Below are 19,690 nucleotides of genomic sequence, written 5' to 3'. Positions count from 1 at the left end.
AATGTTATAGTTTCCACTATTTTTTGTGTCCAGACATTATTTTTATTATATCCTTTTTTATTATATGCATTTTAGGGTTTATAAATTATATTAGTACTTCTGTAGGTCCGTTTATATTGTTAATTATTGGTCCTTCTTATATTATTGGTCCTTATATTATGATCCTTCTTATATAATTCCTGTATAGTCTATTATCCGTAGTTTTATTATTTTTTTAATCGATGTATTCCTTTTTGTATATGTTATCAGTATACAAATTACATTTTTTTGCCAATACTTTAATGGGTTCATGTCTTACTTTTTTATAAGTTTTTTCCCTCAGCGTTGCTTACATTTAGAAATAAAAAATTGTCTTTGTAAAACTGATTTACACACAATTTAATGAATTAGAAATAACCTATGAATAAAAGACAATTTTTTTTTTGTCACTTTCTCATTTTTTTCATAAATTTACTTTTAAAATAATATTCATGTTTTTCTTCCCTCTTTCATAATTTTAATATTGCTTACCCTCGTACTGATCTAAATAAATTTTTACTTATTTCTGTCTTTATTCATAATATTTCAGTTATAACATTTTTCAGTGTTAGTTTGTATTATTTATTCTGTTTAATAGTTAACTGTAGAGAGTTATTATTAGTATTTATGAGGTTCCAGAGCTGCTCAAACAATCTGGTGTCCTACTGCAGACAGTAGACAATCGGATTACTCCAACTAGTAACAGGTACTTCTTCCTTAACCGGTGACAAATTCCTTCCATTGAACAAGATGATTCCTGTACCACCACAGAGCACAGAGGGGGCGGGCGGGCACAGATAGGGCTAAAGAGGTGGCGCGGTCTTTAACAGATCAATTAGGTGGGGCCCCTGACGGCCGGCATGCAGATTAACTGTTTACATGTCAGGACTGATCCGATCCCGGGCGCCTGATTGGTCGGGCAGGGGTGGAGCTCGCCTTCTCATTGGCCGGCTCTTCCAGGGGAGGGGATGGCCGGGGGGTGGGGACCGAGTGAGACGTCAGTGCAAGTACCGGCGCTGGACGCCCCCTGTGAGTGCGCTCTGTTGTTGTGTCGTGTTGCTATGGTGATAGGATAGATGCCCGAGAAGGAGAGTTTGTCCCCGCTGGGGCTACCGTTCCACCATGGGCACTTCTTCCCGGGGCCCCTTCCCGTCGACGGGAGGACCCACGAGGGCCGCTACGTCTGGGAGTCCCCCAGGATCATACACCCGCCCTCCCCGACTGCTTTTCATCACCCCCATCCGTAAGTACATCATTATTATTAATTATATTACCAATAAGAAATTTCATCAAAGTTTTTAAAATTACACAAAAATAGCAATATAATGCCAAAAAGTAAAATAAAACAATATTAAAATAAAGAGGAGAAAACCACTCTGGCCACAAAAAAACTTTTAACAATTGTTTATGAATAAATTAATACCTAAGAACTAAATATAGTATATAGGATAAAAGTAGCGTATTACATATTATATTATAGTATTAACGCTTTCACCGGTTTAAGTATCATATTTAAGTATAATATGTTTACATAAAGTAGATTTTCTCCTCTGCCCTGCATTAAAATTAATATTTAAAATCATACAGACATTAAAATTTATAAAAGCAACATAGAAATAACCTTTCTTAAAAATAATTATTATATTTATTGATAAAAAAGGATTTCAACAATCTTTTATAAATAAATTAATATCTATGAACTAAAATATTATCTATTGTGAAATTATAATACCATAAATATAACACCATTGTGATCTAAAGTAATTCAAAAGCATATTAATCTTGTATCAATATTTTTCTGTAGTACTTAGATAAAAATATTGAAGTTAAACACTTTTCTGTTTAAACATACAAAGATAAATATTGGCTATCACTCTCATCGGCTTAGGTATCCAATATTTATATGTAATTGGTTTAGCTGAAGTAGATTTACATCTCCATCCTAATTTAAAATTTAAAAATAAATGCATACGTTTATATTTAATATCAAGAAATAACAATAATTCTAAATGAATAAATCGTGAGCCAGAAACTATTATATTAGGTCTTTTTATGAACATAATATTATAAATGTTAAAATTAATAAATATTTTTTGTATACCCAAATTTTCTGTCTAAATAAGTTCAACTAATTATCAATAGCAAGTTAAACTCTCTTTCTTTTGACAAAGATAACTTTTTAACTATAGTTCTTACCGTTTTAAATATATTTTTAAACATGTATGTATCACTTGTTTATATGAAATATATTGCCAATATTATCTCATATAAATTATAAATTAAAAAGCAATAAAGTATTCAAATCGATACAATACTATTGAGGCTAAATTAAAAAAAAAAATAACTTAATGTAGATGTGTATTTTTTTAAACTTCATTATTATTCAAATATGTATATATTTGCTATTAGCTGTTAGGAAGTAATTTACAGCGGAGTGTACCAAAAACAATAAAATACTTTTTTATCAATAAATAAACTGTGAAAATAATATCAAACAAGTAATCGAAGAATTGACGTTTTTAAGTGATTTTTAACTAACTAAAAAAATAAATATTTCTTATTTAAAATTACATTTATATTTTCCTTTAGTATTAAAATACTTCAGTATATTAAATTAATATTATGCAACTGAAGAAATAATCAGAATACAAAAATTACTGTACTAGATATTTTGATTTCAATGCACATACTAACATATAGTAATACTAAAACAATAGCAATGCAACTTATAAATAAAATAAATTAATTTGAAAAAGCAGTAAAAAATTATGGTTGCATAAATAAGTTTATTCACCAAAAATATTGTTGAACTAAAAAAAAAAAGTAAATAAAATATTGTTGTAATAATTATAAATAAAAAACAAACAATACAAAAGAACTTCATTATCTCTTATTCTAAGCATAAGTAGTTTTCATATTGAAATAATGATAATTAAAATTTATTAACTAATCAATATCTTTCAAATTATAATTTAACAATGTGAGGATTGTCTGAACTTAATATTATTGATAAGAATAATATGAAGAAAAACTTTAGATAAGGTTTATCATTTCTATTATGATAGTTAAGTTTTTATAACTGTAAAAATCCAGAATATGATTGTGAGGGTTGGTGAAAGTAAATAAAACATATACAGTACAAAAAATTTTATCATTTAGTTAATGATATAAATAAAATTATATCAAGAAATAATAATTACATAATTTTATAATTGATACAAAAAAATTATAAATTAATAAAAAGCAAGGGTACTTTAAAAGAAACACCGGCAAAGCCATTCTCATACAGACAACCTGTTGCAGTACAATATCATATAACAAGCGTTTAGTTCTAACCTGCCATGAAATAGAGGAAGTGTACTTATATATTTCATAAGTATCTTGGTTTGCCCATTTCCTATATATTTTTTTTACTCCTACAAATAAAAAACATACAGCATAAAAACGCTTATTAAATTTAAAATTATAACCTAAATATTAAAATTAAATTGCTATTAAAACAAAATGTTTCATTAGATAAATACTTTTAGATTTACGATCTTAATAGATTTTTTTTACTTATTAAACAAACATAAAGTATCTATTCCATTATGTAAATATTATTTAATGCTTAGTTTTTAATTTAATTGGTTTACTTATAAAAATAGGTATAATTTTATTTTTAAAAAGCTATGTTTATACATAGTATTCTTTGGAAGGATTTTAAACAAAATAAAAGAATTGGAAATAAAAACCTAAATCTCTAACCAACTATTTTATTTGTTGTTTAAATATTATATTACAAACACTATAGGTTTATGTACATTAGGAATTGCCATAAATCAACAGTTGCAATAAACAACTACATTTAAATACAATTTAAAATATTGTTTAGGTTTGATTTATTATGTTGAATACCATTTTATATCTTCAACAAATGTTTGAATTTTTCATAAAATGAAATGATTTATAGAATAATCAATTATGAAAAATTTATATTTTTTATAAATATAAACATATATCGATCAAAAAAGTACCTATAATCTATTAACGAAAATTTTGCTTCGAGGACTGAAAGAAAAATAAAATTGCACGGGTACTTCCATGATAATTATATCTGCCCAATTTAAATTCTTTATATCATAATTGGTTCAAGAAATTTCATTAAAAAATCATATTTGTATTTAAATGAGTTTGTGGTATGCACTTTAATAATTCCATAGTTAGGAGATTAAAAAAAAATTATAAATTTTTAAGAATAAATGTATACAAAATAATATTTTTATATTATTCTTAATGTTTTGCATAACGATTTTACTTAACTTTACGATTTATTTCATAAAAAAGCTATTTGAAATTTTATGTTATATTTTAAAATAAGAATTTTCTCATTAATAAATTAATGAAATATTACTAAGTAACACAACAAATTAATGGGATCTCAAGAAATTTTGTATATTGGCTGAATGATTATTCTAAATTGTTTTCATAAATTCAATGTGTTTCGTACATGATTGTTATATGACCCAAAGATGTGTTAAAAAATAGTTTACAATTGATAAATTAAAATTAGACATAAAATAAACAACTAGAAAAGATGATCAAGTTTAACTCAGTCATATACTTATTTTTTTTAATTTTAATATTGATAAACTTCAAAGTACAATTAATTTAAATTAAAATCGTATAAAATTCAATTTGATATTTATTCTATTTTAATAAAGGATACATTCAATTTTAAATAGGTACATACATATGTCAACTGGAAATAAAAAGAAATTACTTCAAGTTAAACCTCCATCTGAGAATCTAGGCTGAAATAATAAATTTTCAATTATGTTTTAAAGTATATTGTTATTTTAATTGGTTATAATAAAATAGTATTTTCAATTTAAAGCAAGCTTATAAAAGTTTGTTTATAATTCACTTTAAACAGATTATAAAACATAAGAATATTTGTTAAACATAAAATTTAATAAATTTTCTTTTTAATTCGAAATATATAATTGTTTAATTCATTCCAAAAGTTCTTAATTGTTACATTATTGAGTTTCAAATCGTAGTAAGTTCTTATATAACAAAATTAGAATTAAACTTTTGTACGCATACAGGATGCCCCAGTAGAAATGTTCATCACACTTTTCTCAAAATTTTTGGAATTTAGTTTTTATTTTTGGTATTTATTACGAAGGGGACTGTTAATTTCTAGCCTCCAGCGCATCTAACTCAGAAATTTCAAATGTAATAGGGTACTTTGGCAAAGACTAATTCATACCGGACACTTTTTTGGTCTAACGCGTTCTTAAAGCAAATATGGTTGAATTGTCTGCAAATGATCAAAGAAACCTAAACAAAATTTTGGTTTATAATATTTAAATATTTTGAAGGATTTTTTTTATTTCTAAAATTATATTTTTTTTTAATCTAAACTATAGAAAAGATTGTGTTAATATTTCATTTTTTTTTTTTTCTGTTATGATGTTTATGTAATATTTTTTTTCTTTTAATTTACTGATAAAAAGTAAGGAAATAAACAAGTGATTATTATAAGACGTTTTTATATTTTTGTTTTTCAATATTTTTTTCTTAATGATGGTTATTCCTTAGCCGTGGAATAATTTTGTAAAATAGTTGGGGGTGAACAACACAAATAAGTTATGTTACTTTATTAGTTTCAGTGTTATTTAAAATTCTTTTAGCCTTATTCTTCGCAAAATAGAACCTATTTTTTAAAAATTAATTATTTTCCAGTCTTACGTATTATTTTCCAGTATTTTGTAATGAAATGAGTTTATCAGAATTTATCATTTAATTTTTTTAATCCACAACTGTACAATTAACAGTAATTATTCCTCGGTCTTTAATATTAGGTTAGTATTTTGGATAATATTGTTTTCTTTAATATATGAACAAAGATTGTCGTACTTTGAGTTTTTTAATAAAAGTGATAAAGGGAACGTTTATTATTCTACAGTAAAAAAATAATCAACAGGCTTAAAAAATAAAGATAAATATGAACAGATTTTTTAATTAGTTCCAACGATTAAGATTGTCAGTTCAATAAGAAAAATACAATCGTTTATTGAATATAATTGATTACAATACACAACCAAGAGGCGAGACTTTAACTAATGCCTATTTCTTCTCGGGTCGCCTTTCCAAATACGACCAAAGCATTAAACCGTTATCGTTAAATAAGTGCAAACATTGGTAGTCTTCATGTTTATGCCAATAACTTGCAGATTGAATTATGCATATTTATATCTCATTAACATAACTAGTCGAGCCTTCTCTCTTCCATATCTGTAATGTGAGATAGCTGGGGGAAGCTAGTGTAAATGATTAGGGTAATTTAAAACATTGTGTACATATGTACACTGAGTACATGACACCGGTCAACATGAATTTTGAACCTGAGTTTCAGATGTCAAATTTTAATGACTTCTAGGTGGCTAATTGGCATTTAACATAGAAATGGCGTTACCAGATAAAACTTTACTTTTCTTTTTTTAACTAGATATTTCGGTTTAATAATAATGCTTTAACATATTTTTTTCTCAATATTTACTATTAAATTATTTAGCAATCTATTATTTTAAAGTGAACCATTGATCCCAAATATTTTCTTAATGGCTCAGATGAAAGCTAATTAAATTTACCCCAAATTCATTCTGTATGACATTCCTCATAAAACTAATATTTTTTGCAGATATCTCATAAAACAAGAGACCATTACGGAATTTTTAAACATTCCGGAGAAAATGGCCAATTTGAAAGAGCTGTTTCTTATAATTTTATAGTCTTAAAGAACTCATTTTCATCACAGTTTTAGCAAATTTAATCGAATTATAAAAATAACAATATATTCTACGACATGTATAGGTTTCATTCAGGAAAAAAATCGAAATATCCTAGTTTATGGTTATTATTCCATAAATATAATCAAAATTCAATTTATTACTTTAAAAAAATTTACTAGTGTAATTTTATAATAAAAAAAAATTATGTGTTTTCACAAATGTTTTTTAAATTTATTTAATAATACTTTTATCTTGTATTTATTGTTATAAAATGACACTTGGAGATGTATTTGGCTTGATAAATCTTTCATATTTTAAGGTCTTGTTGTCATCTTCTTTTCTTGAGTTTCGTTTGGGAATGTATTTTTTTTCTTAACTTTTATTATTATATATTTATTTGTTTATGGGCAATCCCCTTACAAACAGAGTTTGTTCATTACATAGTTAGATATATCACTGTTGCTTTACCAAACAATGCAATTTGTAATGACAAACTGATATTACAATAAGTTGTAATTTTATCCATTTAATGAATTATAGTAATTAATCGTAATTCTGCACCTAATTTTATGTGGGTTGATTTCATTCTACCTTAAAATCTTCCCTACATCCCCAACTTCATCTAACAATAAATTCATCTCTCAAAGATCAAGTCCTCTGGGTGTGCCGAAATGTACTGGAAGACAAATATATATATTTATTTATTTATTTATAATAGGCATCCCTAAACTCCCCCCCCCCAAAATTATTTCCTTATGGAAGTGATGTAAAATGTCTCTCAACTGAATGCAGTAAAAAAGTCTTATTACTTTCCCGAACCATAAAACAAGCTATTGGTAGATACGAAAGGTAACTATTGGTAGATACGAAAGGTTATCCTTTAAACCATTATCGGGTTCGAACCAATTTATGAAATTAGAATATTAGAATATGACTATTATGATAGGCAACGTATACCTTTAGAATATACGTGCTATAAACACAAATAATAATGTTTATAAAAACGATAGAATATCATAATTTACAAAAAATTAAAAAGATTAAAAAGATTAAATTAAATATTTTTATAATGCTTTAATAACAAGTTTGTTAAATTAAAAATAAACAATATTGTTGCCAAATGGAAAATTTTCTAATATTAGAAATTTTAAAATACTTTTTTTTTTTTAAAAGAAAAAAATCCGTTACCATTCTGCTCACCTTGTAATAAAAGAAACAAAAGACGTACATGAAGAGAAGCTGATTGGACAATTGTGACTAACCGACTCCTGTAGGATTTTCTTCAGGATAATTCCTTCCTGTTGGCCTGTTCTTCCTCAGACCCGAGTCCTCGTGAGGAATACTGATTATCCACAAGGCACCGTGTTCTGTCCTCTAGAGATTTATTGCGTTTTTGTTTCTTTAACCCTAGAACTTGGATAATAAATAAAATCCCTCCCCCTCCGCGATGGTAATTTCAGATTTAATATTGTGGATGTCAGAGTCGTACATCTTTTGGTTGATCGACGTCCTTTTTTGATGTCGGAGTCATTCGTCTTTCAGAAGGATCCGTCCGGTCCCAAAATTTCTCTCGAGCTCGAGGGCCGAAATTGAGCCGTTAGAAAGGCGGAACTCGGAGTGGAGTTAGCGCAAACATACAATTATCGTTACACTCATGAGAGTAATGGACGCGGGCAGCTCCGGATCACAACAAGATGACGGCCTGCTTTCTCTCGAGGATGCTCTGTCAACTTCAACATCTTCGGCCGAGTTAATCGTTCGTCCTTCTTCTACAATTACTTGATACCGTTCCATCCTTTGGTACCGAGATCCACTAGGATACACAGCCAGTTCATATCTTAAAAACAAAACTAAAACAAGAAATTGTTCATCGAATTCAAATATACAAGACCAATATAGTTAAACCTTTAATGCTGAATCCGGGAGGAAATTGTGCTATATGATTTAGATAGGGGGTTTACGCCTGGAGTTAACTTTGCTGATAATACCTCTTAATAATATTTTTATATTAAAAATATTAATAAAATTTTAAAGAAGATGGCATCGAGACCTTATAATGTAAAAATGTTATTAGAGTACTACCAATGTGTAGTTTCGCTACATGCCTGTATCATACCATTATGATTTACTTCAAATTTAATAGATATATTATTATGTACAGTTGTAAATATCAATAAATTAATTTCAAAACAATTATTTCAATTACACCGGGTTAGTTGAAAATAATAATTACATTTCGCTATATACCAATACACACTATATACATCATAATGACACTAACACTTCTCCAATATAATATCTGTGTAGACGCATCTTTATCTGTTTTTCTTACTATCCAAAATCTGTGTTCTAAGGTGAAATCACTTAATTATTTAAAAAATGTTCCTTGAAATATCTCACAAATCTATTTAGTACAAACAATAGAGTTATATATCTTTTTTTTGTTTAGATTAAATTTATTAATTATTATATATTACAACGTAGCCATTTAGTAAATTTAACTTTTTAAATTAAGTATCTCAATATTCAATTCGTATTAAATATAGTATATCAATATTAAAGTACGATATTATTATACTATAGTACATAAATATTGAAATGCAGTATTTCGATTATAATTTTTAATATAAATGTGATAGCTGATATTAAATACCTAAATAAATCCATACATATATGGATGTACAATAGTATGTCTTATATAGTTAAAATTTATAATATTGTACAAAAAATTAATTTCTTTAACATATATATCCATTTATTTATAATTATTGTAACAAAGTATATAATTTATTTAAACTCTAATTTCTTTAACATATATATCCATTTATTTATAATTATTGTTACAAAGTATATAATTTGAGTTTATACATGCATTGAATCATACCTATGGTCCTTTGTATTAAGAAAATATTTAGAGCTAATATTGGTTATATTCATAATTGTTTTTAAAACTATTAATAACTATTAATTATATTATTATGTCAAAAAAAAACCTAAGAAAGCAAAATATGTTATTTAACTAGTCAAGGCTTTTAGCCAATTAATTATTTCATTACTTTTAAATATATAATGCTGTTTCGATTAAGTTCACTTCTTATTCTCCTTCTTTCATCTTCTTATTAACCTGAATACTACTTAACTTTTTATGTTTACATGTAATAAGAATAACTTAAATCTCGAGTATTATTTTAAGCCAGAGATGAACTTTCATGAACTAACGTTAACTATTTTTCGTTTAATTAATAATAAAATATACTTTCTTCTTTTTAATTATAAACTAATGACACTCCGATGGTCATGAAATGCTCAATTAAACAATAGTAGTTGGTATTTACTCAGAGATAATGTTTCGATTCACATTATTGTTTTCATCAGCCAGGGTGTTGTAAATTAAAGCTTCTCCATGAACAGTTAGTATTATTTCTTAATTTTAGGTTTTATATGCTATCTTAATCGTGTAATTGCGTTGTATTTAAAGTTAGTATTATATTACCATAAATATACTAACAGTAGACAGAGCTGCTAGAAGCTGCTCAGAGATTCATAGTACATAATTCATAGAGGTGGTATTATCTTTACAATACAATGGTGTCAGTGAGCATGACTAATAAACCAAGAAAGCCAATCTTTTCAGCCTTCTGGGGATCTGGATAGCCGGTTAAGCGGGGTTTTTCTGTACACAATTATTATTAATTTGAAAATCACCACTAACTACACGAATTAATTGTGCAATAAAGCTTGGAAAGTATTTTTAAATTCTAGCATATAGGGTATATAATGATAACTATATTTTTGACAAATAACTTATTTAGAATAGCATAGAATAAATATTTATTTGTAAAAAACTAAGTTTTGTACAGATTTCATAACATTAAAGATAAAGTTATATAAAAAATCTGAGTCTAGTGTTCCATCATATGAACAATAAACAAAATATAAAACAAAACTATTAGCCTATTATGCTTTACTCCATACTTTAAACTTAATAATAATCAGAATTAGTTTAAATCAATCAAAACATAATATAAGTACAAATATGCTGCTATTTATATGCCACTTGCCGGGTCCAAATTATTATATATTTATAAAATATAAATATTGAGTCTGTTCAATTTAATTTCATTGTCAATAGTTATAAAAAAACATCTATTTGATCTCAACAATTTTTTTTTATTTTAACACCCCAACGTTTCGGCCATTCCAATCATTTTCAAGGATCTTATTACACTATCACAGCCACTACCATAGGTTATCAACATAATTGAAGGTCATATAGCCTTTGTAAATTATTTATTATTAGTCATAAACACATTAACTAATTTACAGTATTTAGTATCATATAAAATAGTTTATAATTACTCATTTAATCAACACTACACTACACACTCTGTGTAAATATAAAAAAAGTAATTTAAATAAAGATTATAAACTAGTTTATGCGATTGTAAATAATATAAATTAGTTAATGTGTTTATGACTAATGATAAATAATTTAACAAAGGCTATATGGCCTGCAATTATGTTGATAACCTATGGTTTCAAGATCCTTGAAAATGGCCAGAATGGCCGAAACTTTGGAGTTTTAAAATAATAAAAAAAATTTTTAAGACCAAATGGATGTTGTTTATAAATCTGTATCAAGCAAAAATTTGCATTATATAAATTCATCTATTTTCTTTCAAGGCTGAACAATTCTTGAGGATGTGGTACAAACCATTATTGAAATGAATGAAATGAAAAAATAACTTTATTCTGGGACATATGTCCCCTAAGAATAATTACATGGTTCATATATTGAGATTTTTATAACAAGAAACCATTATTGAAATAGCTTTTGCAGAATTGACAGAATTCGTTTGCCTTGAAAGTGATGGTTTTGCTTCCACGGCGTAGTTTGATACGCTTCGGATTTCCTACTCTTAGTTTTCTGATACATCTTAATTTTTTTTTAATTTAGCCCAAATGTTAAGTATGTTTCAGGTTTAAGTCAATTAACTTATTTTAATGGGCTAATAATCGAATCTAATTCATGAAAAGGTCTAAGACTCTCTTGGGTCTTAATAGAGTTGTTCAACGAAAAAGTATTTATAGCGGACAATTAAGAACCGGGAGTCGAGAGAAGGCGGTCATTAAGAGATAATTATTTCTGTGGCCTACCGAAGCAGCTTAATTCTTAATAGAGTTCCCTTTTTCTTTTCACGGCCCATTGGCCAAAAACTAAAACAGTAGCAATTAAAGTATGGGACAATTGGTACCATGTATGCCAAATCTCTGAGTAATATACTTCTGTTAAATAAATATTACATTAATTACTATTTTAACAAAATTTAAGATAGTATCACTCGTAAAATAACAAAATGATCTAAGTCATTCCTGGAGTTTTGAGCTATTCCAATTTAAATATAGTTAAAACAAAACTTTTGTTATATTTTAAATTTAACCAGCGAACATATAAAATTATAGTTATATAACAGGTCATAATATTTTATTTTTATTTTATACTGCACAGTTGGCCGAAGTCATTAACTGAGTAGGTTAGGTAGCGGTCAAAATTAGAAAAAAAAACGATTAAATTCCTAGTTTCGATGCATGTTCTTGGTATTCTTCAGGAGTATAAATAATAAGATATTACAAAGAAGATCATAAACGTAAAACAATGAAAAGTATTTAAATGGTAGAATAATAAGAAAAAGTAAAAAGATACAAAATAAATTTCAAGGTAACTTTAAAAATGTTTCCATAGATTTTTTTTTTGTAATTTTGTTTTCTCTATAATTTTTTTATTTATTTATTTTTTTTTTTTTTACAAAAATGTTAGTAAAGAGAGAAAAACTTTATTCACAAACAACAAAGTTATGCTGCCCAATGGGTTGTTAGCTACACAGCATACTTACACCATACATAACAAGGAAACCATATATATCTTTTTCATTATTTTGTTTTTTATTCTTTCTATTCTTTATTAATGTTTTTTTGTTTATTAGTCTTTATTTAAGTATCTTCCTTTTCTGTACTTTTTTTTTTCATATTTTCTGTTTTAACCTAATGTGACTTTCCTCTTTTTTTTTTTATTCCTTATTTTTCCCCTCTTGAACATAAATAAAACACACCTAAAATACAAAATACAATAAATACCAAATATTCATAAATACATAATATAAACTCGTAATATACATGTCATATAATTTATACAAATAATTGACTAATGTAGTAATACATAGATATATATGTATACATAAAAAAAACAAAACAAATAGATGTAAAAAAGTAAGAAAATTATATGTAGAAATACAAATAATTAATTGACTGTTTATTTTTGTTGTTATTTTTTTAAGTTTATATGTTTCTTAATTCCTTAAAATAATTAATTAGGAAAATAATAATTTAGACACTCTCTCCCTTAAGATCGTGTTTCATGAGTTTATGTGCTGTGATAAAACTTGTCACATCATACGAACAAATCTTGCCTTTTAACATTTATTGTTCAATTTTAAGTCTAATAATTATAGTGATTACAAGAGTACGTAATTAACAATACCGTAATAAATTTACTTAACGTTTATACTCTCGCCGTTTAATTTACAATCTAATAAACTGGTCACAAGATAGTAATTAAAAACTTAGAGACTATCTCATTCAAAATTATTTATTATTATTACTCCTAAGAATGAAAAAGGAAATAACTGTATGTGCAATATAAAAACCAATTAATGGCCAGTTTGTTCTTATAAGATGACATTTTGAAGTTTTTAGTAAGCTTGCGAACAGCCTCTAGAAATTTACTGGTTGTACTAGAAGAAAATTAACTGGCTAAGAAGTTAAAATTGTGTAATAAATACTGCTATCTTAGGATGTACTTCGTTTTGTTTTTTCTTTTGCTAAAGCAGTCTATTATGTTATAATTTTACGAGGAATTCTGAGCACGCAAGGAAAAACTATGGGCTCTCTTTTGCCCGTATGAGTTTATCAGTCGAAGGAAATTCTTGTACTTGTGATCTAGCATAAAGAAAAAATTTGATATATATATACATAAATTTTATATTAACTACAGTATATGTTTATTTATCCAGTCTACTATGTTAATTTGTGCGGAAATAGATCATTCTTTGAAGACAAAAGTAATAATGTTTTTAAAGTTAATGAAAATGAATAAACTATTTGAGATCAAAAATCTATGTATTAAAAATAGAAAAATCAATGTTGCTATCACCAGGCAATGTGCAAATTCGGCCATTTTTAAAAATGGTAAAAATGAATATATTAACTTTGAAACTTGTTATAATATATAATATATAACTTGCTAGTTAATTGCAAACGACAATGTAGACTGGAAATTTGAAGGGACTACTTATATTATTATAGGGGCTTTATCAGGGCTAAAAAAAGATACAAAACAACATTATATACTACACAATAACATAATATATTTTTTAGCCCTTATGAAGCACTGAAAACTGCGTCGAAAAGGCAAATAAATAGTTGTAACTATTTTTTGTTCTTTTATACCTCACTCCCAACCACCTCCTTCATGTTTTGTAAATTACGGGTAATCAATTATTTGTATATAATTATTAGACTTAAATTGTTTGTTAATAAAAAATAAAAGTGAATTTGTTTGTTGAAAATTTAAATGCGTCTTCGATAATTCTTACGAATAACACTAACGCTTCAAGCACATCTTTTAAGTTAGAGCGTAACACAAAAATTTCGTTATGTCTAGTATTACCCTCACACAGGGTTTATCCAGACAAAGGACATTGGAAGGAAATTTCAATAACTGGTTTTGAGCTTCGTAATAATATGTATGTTATATAATATATAAAAAATAGATTCTAACTTTAATGGTCGGAACTGCCATTAATTGACATGTTCTTAAAATTCCAAACAGAACTTAATGAAAATATACCTCTTACTGAAGTAATAAGTGATTAAACTTATATTGATAAATATTATGTGATATAATACCTTAGAAGTAAAAGACAATATATGACATTTTTATGGCTTTATAGGAAATCAGTTTGACCAGATATTTCCCTCCAGTTAAAACTATACTATAAGTGTTTTTTTTTAAGCATGTATGTTCCTACATACATACATCTCGTGGTAAATTAAAAGCTGGTCTATATGCGACATGGTATGACATTTAACTTTACAGTTGATGACATAGAAGAGATTTTTCTCTTAAATTAAAATTTTCCTGAACCAGAAATATCAATTCATCCATTATAAACTCCCTGATTACCCGAACCCACAAGTTTCTAACCTTGCTTCCTATTTCATTCCTGACAATCCTCCGATGCGCTTGAAAAAAAGGCTCGAGACCTTCTAATATAAAAATATTATTAAAGTGCTACCAATGGATAGGTTCTCTGCATGCTTGTACCGTACCATTATAACCTAACATCAAATTTACAAGATGTATTTTTATGTAAATTTTCATAAATACATTTAAAAATACATACAAAAAATTTAAATTTTACTTATTGTTTTTTTAAAAGCTTGTAATTCCTTACATATAATTTGTCTAGAGTCTGGGATCTACTGATCTGTATCTGTGGTATATTAAAAACAGTAAAATAAATTTGCATATTGATCCTGAATTGGAATTGAGTTCTTTGTTCTTTGTCCTCGAGGTACATATATATATACATACATATGGATATGTTAGATATCTCGTATCTTCTTTAATGTTTGCCCTAACAATGAGACAACAGAGTTGCAAAAAATTATGTGTGACCGAAAGCATTGAAATCAATTTGAAATCATGGAACATTCACATTGAGGAAAGTGTTGAAGCTATCCAGGATTCCAGTTCCAGCCGTATCGCTCAGTCCTTCCTAATGGACTCCAGTTGCTGGGACGACTGCTATATAGCGTCTACTTAAACTGCTGATGATGGGAAGGCGGTGGAAGCTCACGTGGGAGTAATACATGCAAACAGCGCCCGGCTACATATCTATATATATACTGCTCTACAAATACCCGCGGCAGTAAAGCACATCCTACACTGACAGCGGCCCTTCCTATGCAAACTGTCCTCCGGCTCCTTGTTAAATATTTAAGGATATTCCTCCTGGTTCTTGAGATCTATAAGCTCTCGCCACTCCTCGGCCGTTGACATCGGCAATCTTCTGGTTGGAGGTGCAACGCCATCATCGGAGAGTGTTCCTTGCTATCTGCTTTGTTAGACTGTTTAAACACTGGTTCCAATTACTATAAATCACTCTGAAATACAAGACATTCAATATATAAGTACTTGCAATACCATGTCCGAGTGAATTAATTCAGCATTAACTGTTTCAAGTAATTTCAAATAAGCAGGGCTGTTTAACCTATGTAGGACCTGTAACAATGTAAGATATGAGGCCTCTAGATTAGTGGATTTATTTTTTAAATGACTTTGGGTTTTAGTCGAAATAATTATTTCATTTAATATTTAAAAATTAACAAAAAAAAATGTTGAAAAATTTAGTAATTTTTTTTTATTAGCATTTTCTTTACCCTCTGCCCACATGTGATGTGAGTGGGAAGGACGAGTTTTTAAACTTCGGGCGAACCTTTATTCCTTGGGGCTCCCATCAAATAAATATCAATCCGATCAGGCAAGAATCGAGCCATCACCGCTACAGCTTCTGGGTTGCTAAGGTAACACCTTAACACATTCGACTACAACGGCATCAGATTAGCAAAATTATTAATTACTTCTCTGAAGTATATTTCTTGATGTACATAACGTTCTATCAAAATTAGTTAATATCACAGTCCTTCCTGCTAATATGCTACTTAATTATTATTCATAAAATTTATTTTTGTTACTTCTTCTTCGGGTGTTTTTCTATAGTTTTTCTCTTCCTATTCTTTATTCTGAATTAAAAGTGGCTTGGATTTTCCGTAGCTTTGCGTAATTCACAATCTTTTATATCTTTTGATTTTCTTATTGGGTCTTATGTATATCTGTGTTTCATTTTTCTTAAAATGTACTCTTTACGGCGCTTATTTCCGATTTATTTATTGTTTTTAAATAATACAAATATATATTAAATATACATATATATGAACGGTCAGGTGTGCATTGCTCTGTTTTGTAAGGAAGTAGTACTGCTACTAGACCAATTGTTGTGCAAGGAGGTGATTCGATCTGAGCACTCGACAGCTAGATTTTTTCTTAACTTAGGGTACCCAGATTATGAAGCTGAGTGGACCCTGGAGTGTTGACTTGCGGCTAAAATAAGAGAATAAATAATTATCTGTCACAGCCGGATTCGAACCCCCTTGGAATTAGCGTCACAGTGCCTTAACACTGAGCCACACTGCTCTTATATATACCAAAACGTAGAGATGTTATCGCTCGAGTTATTCCTTTCCTCAGGGCTTTTAATAATTTCGTAATTGAGTTACAAAACAAATTAATAACCGACAATTATTCACACTTCTCCTCGTCAAACGGCCATTATTAGAGGAATATTCCGAGAATTTTTTCGAGAATAATTTCACGTTGGGAAGTGCTAATAATATCATAAGAGATCCCTGTATGGGGAGAAGTTGTAATCAGGGGCACGCAAACGAAGCCATTACCGGGGGATTCGAGTCCTACGAGTCTTAGCCAGATTATAGCTTGGAGATGTTATGAGTATTTAGGAGTGCTTATTATAGTCATTTTATATTTCATGCCTTTAACAATAATTAGCTATAATACTTTGGAAGGAGGGATCGACAGGCGTATGGAGGCGTTGTTGGGATGTCGTCCAGTTTGGATGTTATTGGGTATTTATATAATCATCGAGAGGAAGATGAAAACTACTTTATTACTTTATTTCTCCCTCAACTATGTAGGGCAGTTGAAGTAAGGTAATTTAAAAAACAAAATAGCCGTATTTCACTTATTTATTTAAATTTACATAATTTAAAAAAGGAACTGTAGTTGTTATCAGTTTTTAATTTTATTTATTGTAAGAGCTATTAACTATTTTTATAAGATCTCGGTGATAAGGCACTCTGCTGCTAACTACTAGGACCCGGGTTCGAATCTGGCTGTAATAGATAATTATTTATCCTGTTACTGTAGCCGTGAGTCAACCCTGTGGATTCGGGAGACTTCTGTGGTCCACCCAGTCTCATAAAGTGGGTACCCTTAATTAGGGAAAAATCTGGCTTTCGAATCTCACTCTTACCAAGTCACCTCCTTGCACAACCGTTGGTCTGTTAACAGTACTTCCTTACAATTATACAATTACAAGAATGGTAATCTGGTGGATTTTTTTTTTTTATTTATTCATTAGGACTAAATCTGGACAAACAACTGACATGGAATCCTCATACAAGACTGAAAAGACAAGAAACTGCTCGTCGATTCCGACTATTACAACATTTACTAGACAAACGATCCAAACTTCCAATCCATTACAAAAGACTGATCTACATGACTATAATAAGGCCTATTTGGACATACGGAGTTGAGCTATGGGGCTCCACTAAACCATCTAATTCCTCTCGAATCCAATCCTTACAGTCCATAATCCTTCGTAAAAATCTTAATGCTCCTTACTTTGTCACAAATCAAATCATCCATCAGGACCTCAATGTCCCCTATGTTGCCAGATACCAATCCTTCCATAATAAACTTCCCAACCACCCAAACCAATTCGTTTCTAACCTGGCTTCTCCTTCACTACCTAATAATCCTCCTAGACATCTGAAAAGAAGATGGCCTCGTGATCTTCTCCTTTAGAAATGTTTTTGGAGTTCTATCAATGGGTAGATTCTCCACATGTTTTTACCATGTCATAATATCACTTACAGTAAATTTACTTGATGTGTATATATGTATAAAGTTGTTAATATCAATAAATAAATTATAAAAAAAAATATTCATTAAAACATGATCCAAACAGTAGACTGTTAAAATCTCAATATTTTGGTAAGTGCCGGAAATTTGTCATATTTCTCAAATGCCGAGAGTCCAGAAGGGACAAAGCCTCAGGAGTGCATGTCTTCCAAATGACAGACGTCTGGCTGGCTACCCTGGTTTCGAGGAAAACCTAAGCTGGGTTGTAGCGACCCTAACGCATTCCTTCTTTAACGGCAACAACTAAATTTTAACGATTTTTTTGCAGTACCTAAATAAAACAATAGGAACACATATATATCTGACAAGCTTTATTCATGGCTTGGATTTTATTTATTGATTAATATTATAATTTGTCACATCCTCGGGCACTAGGTAATAGTCATACAATTAAGCGCAATCATACCAAAATCATAAAAAAAAATTATATAAATAATAAAGGACTAAGGACTTATTTATACTATTAAGTATGAATTTTGAATGAATGAATGAAGTATGAATTATTTTTTAAATAACCTAAGGATTAAATATAATCTCTTTGAAACAACATAATTTTCTCTAAGATGTAAACACTTAACTGATCCGATTGTTTACGTTTATAAGGAAAGAATCGTTTAGTTCATAAACATGTATTTTTCAGAGCTTTCTGAATATTATACATATGATTAATTATCATATAATAGAATACTTGGAGACATGCTGCCTATATGAGATGTGTCTCATAAACATAAATTAACATATAATGTATTGTTTCGATAAAATGCAAATTAGCTACTCCTCTAATTGGGCATTTCGTGTAACCAAACGATTTTCTGCTCTCGGCCTTTCCGCCTGGCATAAATTAACTTAAGATGTCATTATTGAAATAAAAATGACAAGAATAGGTGAATGAAAAATATATGTCAAATAAATTTGTCCAAATGTTCGAAGAGGATTAAACTGTTCAATTAAAAAGGAATTGTATTTTAATATTTAGTATAAAAAAAAAAATTGTAACGCTACAATCTATGAAGGATCACGTGCTTAGTTCTTTGATAGGAAGTACTGT

General features: G+C 28.3%; 1 protein-coding gene across 2 annotated transcripts in view; it reads left to right on the top strand.

Annotated features, from left to right (window-relative positions):
• The first annotated feature begins 1,034 nt into the window (after positions 1-1,034).
• The window catches only part of ci (cubitus interruptus), a 150,952-nt gene continuing 132,296 nt past the window's right edge, over positions 1,035-19,690 (top strand). For both annotated transcript variants that reach the window (XM_067045976.1, XM_067045973.1), the window contains exon 1: positions 1,035-1,261. In XM_067045976.1, coding sequence (XP_066902077.1) covers positions 1,095-1,261 — 167 coding nt within the window. In that variant the 5' untranslated portion in view covers positions 1,035-1,094. The remainder of the gene's footprint in view (positions 1,262-19,690) is intronic.

Source organism: Halyomorpha halys, unplaced genomic scaffold (assembly GCF_000696795.3).
Source record: "Halyomorpha halys isolate HHAL.00 unplaced genomic scaffold, Hhal_1.1 Scaffold32.1, whole genome shotgun sequence".
Taxonomy (NCBI): domain Eukaryota; kingdom Metazoa; phylum Arthropoda; class Insecta; order Hemiptera; family Pentatomidae; genus Halyomorpha; species Halyomorpha halys.
This window is presented reverse-complemented; position numbering and strand designations above follow the sequence as displayed.